This window comes from Chrysemys picta, chromosome 1, assembly GCF_011386835.1.
Source record: "Chrysemys picta bellii isolate R12L10 chromosome 1, ASM1138683v2, whole genome shotgun sequence".
NCBI classification, from domain to species: Eukaryota; Metazoa; Chordata; order Testudines; family Emydidae; genus Chrysemys; species Chrysemys picta.
In genome coordinates, this window is record NC_088791.1 from 322,136,998 (window position 1) to 322,149,735 (window position 12,738).

The 12,738-nt window shown below is 46.0% G+C and overlaps 1 protein-coding gene across 19 annotated transcripts in view; it reads right to left on the minus strand.

The window, feature by feature from the left end:
- Window positions 1–12,738, minus strand: part of YAP1 (Yes1 associated transcriptional regulator) — a 185,001-nt gene that overhangs the window by 30,889 nt on the left and 141,374 nt on the right. For 7 of the 19 annotated variants that reach the window (XM_005300344.4, XM_005300340.4, XM_005300348.3 and 4 more), the window contains 2 exons: window positions 10,921–11,114; window positions 5,409–5,456 (listed from right to left, as the gene is read on the minus strand). In XM_005300344.4, coding sequence (XP_005300401.2) covers window positions 5,409–5,456; window positions 10,921–11,114 — 242 coding nt within the window. The remainder of the gene's footprint in view (window positions 1–5,408; window positions 5,457–10,920; window positions 11,115–12,738) is intronic. The other 12 variants (XM_005300345.4, XM_005300341.4, XM_065581545.1 and 9 more) reach the window with 3 other exon arrangements.

The window sequence follows — 12,738 nt, forward strand, 5'->3', positions numbered from 1 at the left end:
TTGAGATATGACATTTGGTCATGGACCATCTTCTCTCCCAAACACAAAGATATCAGACAAAGGGAGACATGAAGCAGTTACAGCGTTTGCAAAGAGTTGCTTGATTTTTTTTCTCCTCTTTTAAGTTTAGTTGATCAAAAATGTTTATTGGAGCCAAAATCTATGTCATCACTGCAGAAAAATGTGTTTTTACAGTGAGATAGCGAACTTGAGCTTTTACCTCAATGAAGCTAGTTGCAGTCAACACGATGTCCCTCCTCTACTTGGGGTAGATCTCAACTAGCAACACTGAGGTAAAACTACAGTGCCTTGTCCCCACTAGGATTTTAAAATGAGATAACGAACTTCATTTAGCTATCTTGCTGTAAAACACACACCGTTTATGGCAGTGAAGACATATAGCCCATAAAGTCCTGGGCTGGCCAACACCAGCATCCCTGCTTGAAGTCTGGAGTTTAGTCCATTCCCTGCCACCTGGCCGGAAAGCTGTGGGTCAGTAAAATGGTACCAGACACCAAGTACAGGTCTACACTACCAGCTCTTGTAATCTGTCCTAGTCGTGGAATATTCGGATGAAAAAAATTCCCTTTAGTATCAGTTTTAAGCTTGCCAACTTCAGAGCACAACTGCCTCCAGAACTTACAAAAAATACAAAAGTGTTATTTTTTAATGTTTTTTATTCCCCATTATTTTCTAAAACCAGAAAAAGTTGATTTATGTTCCTGCCTGATTGATCTGGTTGGTGTTTAAAAAAAAAAAAAAGAATCAATGCGGTTTTATTTTAAATGTACACATTAGTGTTCTGTTTTCTGAAAGAACAAACAATGTGGAGAAAATAAAAATCTTTTAGTTGCTAAAAACAAAGTTTAGAAAATGATATTTCTATAGTTTTATTTGCCTAGCTTATCTTTAAAAATACAAGAAAAGTTCTGAGAGATACTACTTCCATCTACCTCAGTGTTTCTATTAACATTTAAAATGTTTATTTACAAAACACACCTATTGGCTCTAGGCATACACATATTAACCACACAAATTAGGACAGACAGACAGAGCCAGCTAAAATGAACTTTGAGAAATATGGAAAAACAAAAGCACATGATTGAGCAAATGGTGAAGTTTGCCATGTGTCTCTCACATCTCCTTCTAAAAAATAATTTCTCGGCCCTTTTGTTAATTCTCACTCCAAAGTGGGTGAGGAACAGGAGTTAATAGGTCTGGTGGAAGAGGAGACAATTTGAGAGAGGTATATGAATTATAGCAAGGACCACAATGGGGAGGTGTGGTGGCCTGGGAGAGAACTCCATTTATACAGTACCACAGCGAAAGTGGCACAGATGAGAATGGGGAGAGACAGGGAGGAGATAGAGAAGAGAGACAGGCAGGAGCTAGGATTGTGCAGGGCTTTTTAAAACAAGGATGAGGATCTTCCATCTGAGGAGAGATTAATAAGATTAGGACTTTTCAGGTTGGAAAAGAGATGGCTAAGAGGAGAGATGATCGAGGTCTATAAAATCATGGCTGGTGTGGAGAAAGTATTTACTCCTTCACGTAACACCATAACAACTAGAGATCACCAAATGAAATTAATAGGCAGCAGGTTTAAAACAAACAAAAGGAAGTATTTCTTCACACAACGCACAATCAACCCACGGAACTCTTTGCCAGAGGATGTTGTGAAGGCCAAGACTATAACAGGATTCAAAGAAGAACTAAATTCATGGAGGATAGCTCCATCAATAGCTATTAGGCAAGATGGTCAGGTGACCCTAGCTTCTGTTTGCCAGAAATTGGGAATGGGCGACGGGGATAGATCACTTGATGATTACCTGTTCTGTTCATTCCCTCTGGGGCACCTGGCATTGGCCACTGTCGGAAGACAGGATACTGGGCTAGATGGACCTTTGGTTTGACCCAGTATGGCTGTTCTTATGTTCTTATCTTAAACAGGTATGTAAGACTATTAGTGGAGGAGGACATGCTGTTTAGGGCTGCAATGATATCAATGATGACACACAGCTCTACCTTTTTCACAGAACCTTGGCGGTATCGAGTCTTTACTTGCCCAGAGTCTGGTCATATATAGGGTTTAGATGACAGCTGGCTGAAGTTGACTTCCATTAAGATATTGGTGATAACGCCTGGGCTGGTGGTGGGGAGAAGCATCCAGAAATGATATGGTCAATAGCTCAACTGAGGGGATATGTTTACTCTTTGCTAATATTTGCAACTTTAGATATTTGTTAAGCACTCTGATGATGGTGATGAGTTGGTACAAGTCCCTACATAAATGCTTCGTGTGCTTCTGGATTTCCAAGTAGCAGCAATAGCTGAGAGTGATTTCCTCTATCTTCACCCAAAAAGGAAGTTGCAACTTCTGCTTTCATATGCTCTGAATTTTTTGTTAGGACATATATAGGAGTTACGAGAAACTCAAGTCCCCCTACAAACAGACAGCCCTTTGCAGTACGCTTCACAAAGATTAGCAACTGATCAATACCACCCCTCTCAGATCCCTGACAGAAAAAAAAAACCCAGCCTCTGGTAGTATTTGCAGACTCAAACACTTCATGTTTAATCCCATCCAAGGCAGCTGACAGCTAAAAGAATTAACCAACAAAACCAGTGCAATCTCAGTACCATATTCAGATCTCAGAGCGGACTGAAAGGTGTCAAGGTTATCTAAGTGTTCAGGTAAAAGTCAAAGCCACCTTACCACCGAGTTCTCAGTATCCATTCCCAAAATGGAAATAGTTGATGAGTGGTCAGCATCAAGACATATTTTTACACAAGGGGTCACTTGAGAGATGATGGCTCCCTGACCTCCCAAGGGGAGACAGTGTCAGATTCCACCAAAAACAGATCAATGATCCCACTAATACAGGCAATGAATCCAACTTGGTCACCTTGAAGCACTCTCAAGGTCTCTTGAAGCTTTGTGTAAAAAAGCTGACACTTGGCTAGAGAACATATCATGTTTGTCCCCCAAACAAGAATCTACCATTGTGGAAGCAATTAATCCAGTCTAAAGATGATGGATTTTAATAAGCAAAACAGAGGAATGATCTGACAAGAAGTAGTAGTCTACTGAAGAAGTATATTATTTCTGACTAAAGACAGCCCTGATTCACCAGGCTGTTCATAACCTGGATTAGTTATAGTGATTGTGACTTCAATTATATTATTGCCAGAGACATGGACCTAAAACTTCCAAGAAACTTTTAGAGCACAATTTCCACTAGTAGTTCTCTAATCTTCCTCCTCTATCTGTGGCAGATCATCATCTTACTAAAGTGACATATGAGGAAAACATAAACAAAAGGTACTTTTAGATACAACAGTCAAGAACAAAAAGTGCTTTATAACCTCTTCCAGGACATCAACAGAGTAACCTACTGGCTGTGTTCTGTCTACCTCAGAGCACTCTGAAACCTAAGTCCTTTAAACCAAAAGGAAGACTAGTACACAATAGGTCCCATGACCTGATGTGAGCAATGTTGAGCCCCAACGTAAACCTGAATTTAATAAATTAGACTTTAATCCCGCTTTTGCCATATGCCTCATTAATCAATCGCAGATCATAAAATAGGATTGAAGGTGGACAACTGTCGAGAATAGTCACATGCTTGTTAAGTGACAAATTGGTCCTCAGCTAACTTATAAATGTCATTTAAGGCAAAGATGCTGAAATCACTTAAGGACTCGAAGACCAATCATAATTTTTTAGCTGCTCTAATCTACCCAACTAATTAAACTCAAGACCCCATAACTGCACTCTGATCCCTCTGGTTTCTGTTGCATTGTATCATGGTTAACTAGAAACTCAAAAGTAGTTTAAAAAAAATGACACTTTTACGTTGTTAAATATGAAAACGCTCCACATAATATTTTCTTCATTGTTTTGGTATTTATACCGTCCCCAAATTTTTCAATTTGCTGCATATTTTTGTGTTCTCAAGTATCTGCAACAGCTGTTGTGGGAAAGGAAGAGAAGGTGGAATTTCTGACAGTTGGGATAAGGTGGGGATGTACATGGGAAGGTGTGGAAGGCAGTTTGGAATTTTAGGGGGTGGAAAAGAAGCTCCTCTTTACCATCCATTTGTGAGCAAGGGTCTAGGTAACTTAATTTCGTGATGACTGGACAGGACTTGAATTACTCCCTCATCCAGCAAACCTTAACCAGTTGTTCAATTTTTCACCTCTGCATCCAACAGTGATGTCTCGCTCCTAAAATTATCAGTGAAGTAATATTGGCATTTTAATGATCATTTTTAGGTTTCAGAGTTGCCATGGCATAGATAAACGGGAAAGCTATTTTTTGGAGGGATGTCTGTTTGCAGGCTCAAGGAGACAGCACAGCATGTGTTTTAATGAGGTTCATACTTTGAAGGTTCTCTTTGCAACTATAAGGGCTAGAAATTAATTTTTTAAGGTGATGAATTCTGACACTATTTTTCAGCAGAGTCTGGATGCAGATGTGCAGGATACATAGGCTTTCATTATACTATGTTTTCTTACAGTAAAAAGCACAGCACAAAGCCTGTATATGCTACACACAAACTGCCAATGAGTGTTGTCCAAAGAATGGGTATATTAACAATAACCATATGACGACTGCAAGTTGCTAGGACAATTCAGTCCTAAGAGCACATCTAGGGAAAACCTTTGCTTTTCAGCTATATATTACATTGCTTTCCAATTCCCAATGGTTTGAGAGGAATTCACATTCAATTGGTTATGTATTCAGAATCCTATTACTCCTTAAATTCTGATCATTTCCTTTTGCACTGATGTTTATTTGTTTTGGTTTTGGTGCATAATAAGTGCTTGTTTAATTACAGAATTTAAATGACTGATTTTTGATTTCCATGTTGCATATTATCTGATTCCAGCAGCTATTTTGACAGTTTAAGATATTCTCAATGATCTTCTTGTAAATATTCTGGGTGATCTTTTATTCAACGAATTAATGTATAGGGTACTCCTCTCAAGATGACGTTTGTTTTAGATATAAACACTGCGCTGATCAGAACATACTTCATGTCTGAAGATTATTTAAAAAACACTAGCTATTACATTACATTTAATGGGAGGTTTGCTTACACGTCTATTCTGATGGGGTGAAAATTGGAATTTCAATATCATCAAGAATGAAAAACAAGAGAAAGTTCTTTGCAATGCGAAAAGTGTAACAAATTCCACGTTTGCTTTAAAATACTGAAATAATGATGAAGTAATGAAGCACTCTTAACATCGATGTTAGGGATCACAACTAGAGCAGTGGCTTAAAAAGGTGTATGGCAGAGCCAGCTGTTATTCATGGCTTCATGTAAAACAAGTTCCTCAGCTAACCTAATTTAATACTTCAATTGTTTCTTATTACACTGAATCATCAGTTAAGAGCCTACCTGACGTTTTGGAGAATTTGCTGTGCTGGGATTGATATTCCGCAATGCCTAAGAGTAAAAAATAAGATGGATAAAAATTACTTTAAGCTGCATGATTTGGCTGTGCAGGCTGACTTACAAACACCATCTTGTAGTATCAAGTCCCTATGACAGCCCAAGATGAGACAAGGTAAGGGAGTTAAGAGTTGATGAAAATCACTACTTCACAATGAAACAAAACTCAAATGTTTACTGAGCACGTGAACATGACAGAAAAGCTTAACGGCGAAGGAGAACATGGAGGGAACTGACGGTCACCTGATCCAACGTTAGTCAGATTTCTCAAGGAGAGCTGAGGTAGGAAAACTAGAAGCCTATCTAGAAGCATGCTAGCATAGGATAGATGTTTGCTGGAGGATTAATAGCGAAGCAGGAACAGCAGAGGACTGGGTGCTTAAGCAGAAGGGAGTCCTGATGCTATCTTATTTAGGCACACCTTAAGAAGAAGTACCGAATTTTAAAGATGACCCAACTTATATCAAGAGATGCTAAAGATTCCTACAAACAGGCCTCGATTTCAGAAGGGACAATGGGAATCAGACTCCAGGGTCAAGGACAGAATACCACAGGTGACGAAGAAAAAGAAAGAGGGCATGAAGATATTATCCTCTCCTGATATAAGGCCCATCACCAAAGTGGAAAGGGAAGAGGATAAGACTTTAAAAGTTTTTCTCAAAGAAAAGACTAGGGTGTCAGTGCTTCCCTCATCAGTGCTACAAAGCTGAGGATAACCTATATTTCTGGGACAAGATGGTAGCCAACCTTCTACCAAAAATCCAGAAAGAAAAATGTTAATGAAACTTTTAAAGTGGCGATTGTGGAAACAGACATCATGGTCTGGTTGGGTTTTCTTCCCCAAGGTTACTCAGTTACAAAACTAACAAAGTCCATAATCTACAATCGAATCTGGGTAAATTGTTAAATTAAAAGCTAGTTAAAACAGACATAGTAAAAAAGGAACATGTTAAATGCTCTGTTAAGTATGCTGCTTGTAAGTAAATAATTACACTTTTGGAATTACTTCCTTATTATTACAACATAAGCAATGTCTCACATATATTTTTTTCCCCCCTCACGTTTTCCTTCCTGTAACTTATTTAAAGAAGCTGCTTACAGTGGGTTGTGTGTTTAGTTAGTGTATCAATATACTTAATTCACTACTAACTGGATATTTGGAACACCTTTACCCAGTGTTGAAAGCTGGCTTAACTAAATTACAGTGCATGATGTTTTCCTTTTGTCTTTACGGCGTTCCTATTTATATTGCTGTTATCCTTTGAAACCACTGGGCTATCTGAATATGAAGTATTTCTACAGCACTTTCCATCTTCAATGTGCTTTCAACCATTAATCTTCACAATACCCTGAGAGACAGTAAATAAATGTTATTGCATCTTACAAATGGAGAAACTCGGGTGGAAGGTTTAATAGGTTGCCCAAGGTCACAAAAAGGAGTCGGAGCTGGGATTCAAAATCCAGAGTTCCTGCCTCCCAAACCAATCATTCTCTCAATGACCAGTTTTTGTTACTAGAAAAGTTCTAGAGGGAATGGCGTAACACAGGGGTTGACAACCTTTCAGAAGTGGTGTGCCGAGTCTTCATTTATTCACTCTAATTTAAGGTCTCGCGTGCCGGTAATACAGTTTAATGTTTTTTAGAAGGTCTCTCTCTCCAAGTCTATATATTATATAAACAAACTAGTGTTGTATTGTAAAATAAACAAGGTTTTCAAAATGTTTAAGAAGCTTGATTTAAAATTAAATTAAAATGTTGATCTTACGCTACCGGCCCGCTCAGCCCGCTGCTGGTCTGGGGTTCTGTTCACCTAGGCCGTCAGCGGGCTGAGCGGGGCCTGCGGCCGGGACCCCGGCTGGCAAGGGTCCAGCAGCCAGAACCCCAGACCGGCAGCAGGCTGTGCGGGGCCGGTGGCGGGGACCCCAGACCGGCAGTGGGCTGAGCGGCTCAGCCCGCTGCCACTCAGGGGTTCCATCCACCGGCTCCTGCCTGCCGGGATCCCGGCTGCTGGATCCGCTCAGCCCGCTGCTGGTCTGGTGTCCCGGCCCTGCCCACATACAGTGGGTACCTACCTTCTCCCTGGTTCTGGCCCATTCTCTTCCTTTCTCTACACTGAGCTGAGGGTGGGAGTGCACTGAGCACAGGGCTGGGGGTGAAGGGTCTGGCCGGGAGCTAGAATGAGGGAGGGAGCTCAGGGATGGGGAAGGAGGTTTGGGTGTGGGGCACTTACCTGGGCAGCTCCCATTTGATGTGAGGGGTGCAGGTGGGAATGTGTGGGGGGCGGGGGTGCAGGAGCTCCCGTTTGGTGCTCAGGGTGGGGATGTGGGGGTGTGTGTGCATGGGGTGTGTGGGGGGGTGCAAGAGTCAGGGCAGAGGGCTGGGGGCATGTGAGGGGGTGCAGAAATCAGGGCGGGGGGGCAACATATGTGTGGGGGTGCAGGAGTCAGGGCTGGAGTCGTGGGGGGGGGGGGTGAAGGAGTCAGAGGGCTGGGTGTGTATGAGGGAGGTACAGGGCTCAGGGCAGGGGCCTGGGGGTGAGCGGGGCTCAGGGCAGAGGGCGGGGTGTGTGTGTGTGTGTGTGGCGGGGGGGGCGGGGTCAGGGCTCAGGGCTGGGTGACTGCCCTCCTCAGAACCTCCAACACCCCCGCTCCTTGTCCCCTGACTACCCCCGCCTGGGACCCCTGCCCCTAACTGCCCCCCAGGACCCCATCTCCTATCTAAGCCTCCCTGCTCCTTGTCCCCTGCCTGCCCCGCTAGGACCCTACCCCCTACCAGTCCCCTGACTGCCCCGACCCTTATCCACACCCCCGCCCCCAGCCAGACCCCTGGGACTCCCATGCCTATCCAACCGCACCCTGCCCCCTGACAGGACCCCCAGAACTCCTGACCCATACAACCCCCCCCCGCTCCCTGCATGCCCCAACCCCTCTCCACACCCCTGCCTCCTGATAAGCCCCCCCCCCAGAACTCCCGACTCATCCAACCCCACCAGCTCCTTGCCCCCTGACCACCCCCTCCAGAGACCCCCCACCCTAACTGCCCCCCCCCCCCCAGGACCCTCCTTGCTCCCTGTCCCCTGACTGCCCTGACCCCTATCCACTCCCTGCCCCCTAACAGACCCCAGGACTCCCATGCCCCATCCAACCCCCCACGCACCCTGACTGCCCCCTCCAGAGACCCCCCGCCCCTAACCACCCCGCCCAGAATCCCACCCCCATCCAACCCACCCTGCCCTCTGTCTGCCCCCACCCCTTATCCAACCCCCCCAGCCCCGGACTCCTTACCATGAGGCTCCAAGCACAGCCAGAATCGCTGCCCCGTGGTGGCAGGGCTCCGGTTGAGTGGGGAGCGTGTCTGCCTCCCCACGGAGCCAACCACTGCCCCGCGGGAGTGCGCAGCCCCGACCCACAGAGCGCTGCGCGCGGCGGTATGGCTCTGGTTGAGTGGGGAGCATGTCTGCCTCCCCGCGGAGCCAAACACTGCCCTGCGGGAGCATGCAGCCCCGACCCCCAGAGCGCTGCGTGCGGCGGCATGGCTCCAGGGGAGAGGGGAAGGCGGGGGAGGGGCCGGCGGCTTGCTGCGCTTCGCCGGGTGCTCCGGCCCGGAAGCGCGGACCCCGCGGCTTGCCACGCTGGGAGAGTGGGGCCATTTGCCCACCCTGTGCGCACGCCTATGCTTCTGCTCCCTGCCCCCGTGGGGGGAGCGGAGGGCAGAGGAGAGCAGGCCGGGCGGGGCAGGATTTTTAATGGCACACTGGAGACCCGGCAGGCAGGGCCGGCTCCAGGCACCAGCCCACCAAGCATGTGCTTGGGGCGGCGCCTGGAGGGGGGCGGCGCGGCGCTCCGGCCCGACAGCGGGACCGCGACTGGGCTCACCGCCCTCTCCCCGGCGCTCCGGCCGGTCGGGGAGAGCAGAGAGCCGCGGCGGGCTCGCCGCCCTCCCCCCAGCACTCTGGCCGCCGGGGGCTCTCCACCCTCCCCCCGGTGCTCTGGTTGCTGGGGAGAGCGGAGAGCCCCAGCCGGGCTCTCCGCCCTCCTCCCAGCACTCTGGCGGCAAAAAAGCCAGAGCCGGCCCTGCCGGCAGGCAGCAGCATACCATTAAAAATTGGCTCGCGTGCCGTCTTTGGCACGTGTGCCATAGGTTGCCGACCCCTGGCATAACATTTAAGCACCAGGTTTGAAATACCTAGACACAAGAGAACAACAGGCTCCAAACCCAGCAAAGCCTATTCAATTGTTCAGCCTGCACACCATTTGGAAGTGAATGAATTTCAGTAATGAGGTGATTCCTCTACCTAGAGCATGTAATTTGAAAAACACTTCTGTATCCTTTGGATTGCAATGTGTTCTAAAATCATACTTAAAAAAAAAGTTATATTGAAAAGGTTTTTCCTTAAAATGAAGGACAAGCAGATGTGGGGAACCAGCCTCTCTGGCTCTTGTATCAGTCTGAGCTCTTTGGAGGTAACAAATATTCTCAGAGAAATCTCCAATAACATCATTACTCTGTGGTGCTCTCTTACTTGTACCACCCTAATGACACTTGAACTAGTGAAGATGTTTGCTCTTTGGGAATTTTGCTGAGGAAAAAGTCTTGCATCTAGAGCAGTGGTTTTCAAATTTCGGGTTGCGACGCAGTACTGGGTCGCCTTGCTCAGCACCCAGGGACCCTGGAGGCTGGCCAGTAAAAGCTAGTAGTCCCTACCTGTTCCGACACTGTGCTGTGCCCCGAAAGCGGGTCAGCAGCACGTCTGGGTCCTAGACGGGGGGGGGGCCCACAGGGCGCCACGTGCTGCCCCTGCCCCGAGCACCAGCTCCGCACTCCCATTGGCCGGGGGGCGGTGTCTGCGAGCGAGAGCTGCGCGGAACTGCTTGCGCGCCTCTGCCTAGGAGCTGGACCTGCTGCTGGCCACTTCCGGGGCGCAGTGCAGTCCATGGTGCCAGGACAGGTGGGAAGCCTGCCTCTGCACCCTGGCTGGGCCACTGACCAGGAGCAGCCGGAGGTAAGACCGTGCCTCAATCCTCTGCCCCAGCCCTGAGCCCCCCCCCCCCCCAAACCTGGAGCCCCCTCCTGCACTCCAAACCCCTCATCCCTGGCCCCACCCCAGAGCCTGCATCCCCAGCTGAGCCCTGACCCCTCTCCTGGACCCCAACCTCCTGCCCCACTCCACAGCCCTCACACCAATCCTCTGCCCAAGCCCTGAGCCCTCTCCCACATCCTCAGCTCTGTTGGGTTATGGGCATCAAGAATTTTCTTCAACTGGGTCACCAGAAAACAAGTTTGAAAACCACTGGTCTAGAGCTTCTGCTACTGAGGTGACGACATAATGAATGTAGCCCAGTCCTCTCTTTGGAGCTTAAGACCTTAGGTGGTCTCTGGTGCTTTACGCTCCCTGGAATTGCCACATAAGTGCAACAACAAAAACATACAAAAAATATAGTGGAAGTCTGTGTCTAACCTGTGGCCTCACCTGCCGAAGCAGTTCTTGATGCTTCAGTCGCAGTCTCTCTTTCTCCATCTGCAGCTGTTGCAGTCTCATCTGTTGCTGCTGATTGGAGCTGCCCCCGCCCATCACTCCACCTTGAGGACTCTGAGGAGCCAGTGGGGGTGGCTGTTTCACGGGAGCACTTTGGCTGATTCGCTGATTCATAGCTGTGGAGTCAAAACAATACAATGTACATTTTAAAATGAAATTCAAACATATGGGAAAGGAAAGAAACATGCTGAAAGTAATTTTACAGAACTTATAACCCATTGCAAACCATGGCACTACAGACCACACACCTGCACTGATTTTCCACAGGTTGTGAGACAGAAGTCCAAAATAGGGAGATACTATTGTTGTGGGATCAAAATATGCTCAATTTTTCAAGAATGTGCCTGCTCAACTTGTACATGCATTTTTGAAAATCTGGATCTATGTTTTAAAGGTGGTACAAAAACACAACTGTTCATTCTAAAAAGCAGTAATCAAAACATTAAGTTAAAATTTGATTGATTTCACCTCCACTTTTTTTAGTTGTTTATTCTCATCTTTAGGACAAGCTCAGGCACATTATACTTATTTTATTTAGATGAAACAGACTCAATACTGCTTTCACAGAATCCTACATATTCAAATGACAAAACATATATTGCGTCATCTCATCTATATTCTGTTACTTTGGATAATTCCCTGATACACACCTCTACCCCGATATAACGCGACCCGATACAACACGAATTCGGATATAACGCGGTAAAGCAGTGCTCGCGGGGGGGGGGGGGGTGTTTGCGCACTCCGGCGGATCAAAGCAAGTTGGATATAACACAGTTTCATCTATAATGTGGTAAGATTTTTTGACTCCCGAGGACAGCGTTATATCAGGGTAGAGGTGTATTTCCTAGTGTTAAATGACCCAGTTGATGGGTCTTTTATGACTTCCCCTAAGAGACTATTACATAGTAAAATCTTATTGTGTCAAGGAAGCTTTTTACAACAGTCAACTTAATTTTTCCTTTAAATTGCATCTAGTTAGTTACTTCTAGTTATACCCTCCTGTTAAATCCTAAGCAATTTTTCACCATCCTTAGTGCTGACAAATTTCAGATATTTGTATGTTCCTACCCTCTGTTCAGCCAACATGTACACACTTAGGTCTATAAATAAAATCAATCCCTCATTTAGAGTTCTTAAAACTCCCTCCCAGTTTGTCAATATGTCTGGTTTTGAAGCATTCAGAACTGAAATGTAATGTGACAGTGGTTTTACTAAAGTCATACTTTAGAACTTCTCTACTCTGATGCTTCTCTATGCATCTTCTTCCCCATCTTCATCCTTTCAGGTCATTCTGGTGATAATTTCTGATAGATGAAGGGAGAAGAAAGATGGTGATGGCAGAAGTCACAGGCTGTAGAATATTAGTTGCAAATAGTCAAGACTTTTTTGAAGTAGCTGTTCAGTAGGCACAGAGGAGGATTCTTAGTCTCTACTATGGTATCTGCAGGTTCTCAAACAACAGATTTAATCTGTACAGGATAGTCTGCTGTAGCCAGATTACATTGCTTCAGGGGCAGATTTCAGCACCCCCAGTTGTGAGGACATTTTTTATCATTTTGCAGAGAAAACTGGGCATGCAAAACTTGGTCTGAACTCTGCGTATTGTAATCAAGCAGGAAAGGTTGGAGGCTAAGCTGTCTCTGATTCAGAATTAGGCAAGTGATGCTGAGACTCTGGATGTGATAGGCAAACTTTGTTTCACAACTGGTTTTTGAATCTACAGTAGAACCTCAGAGT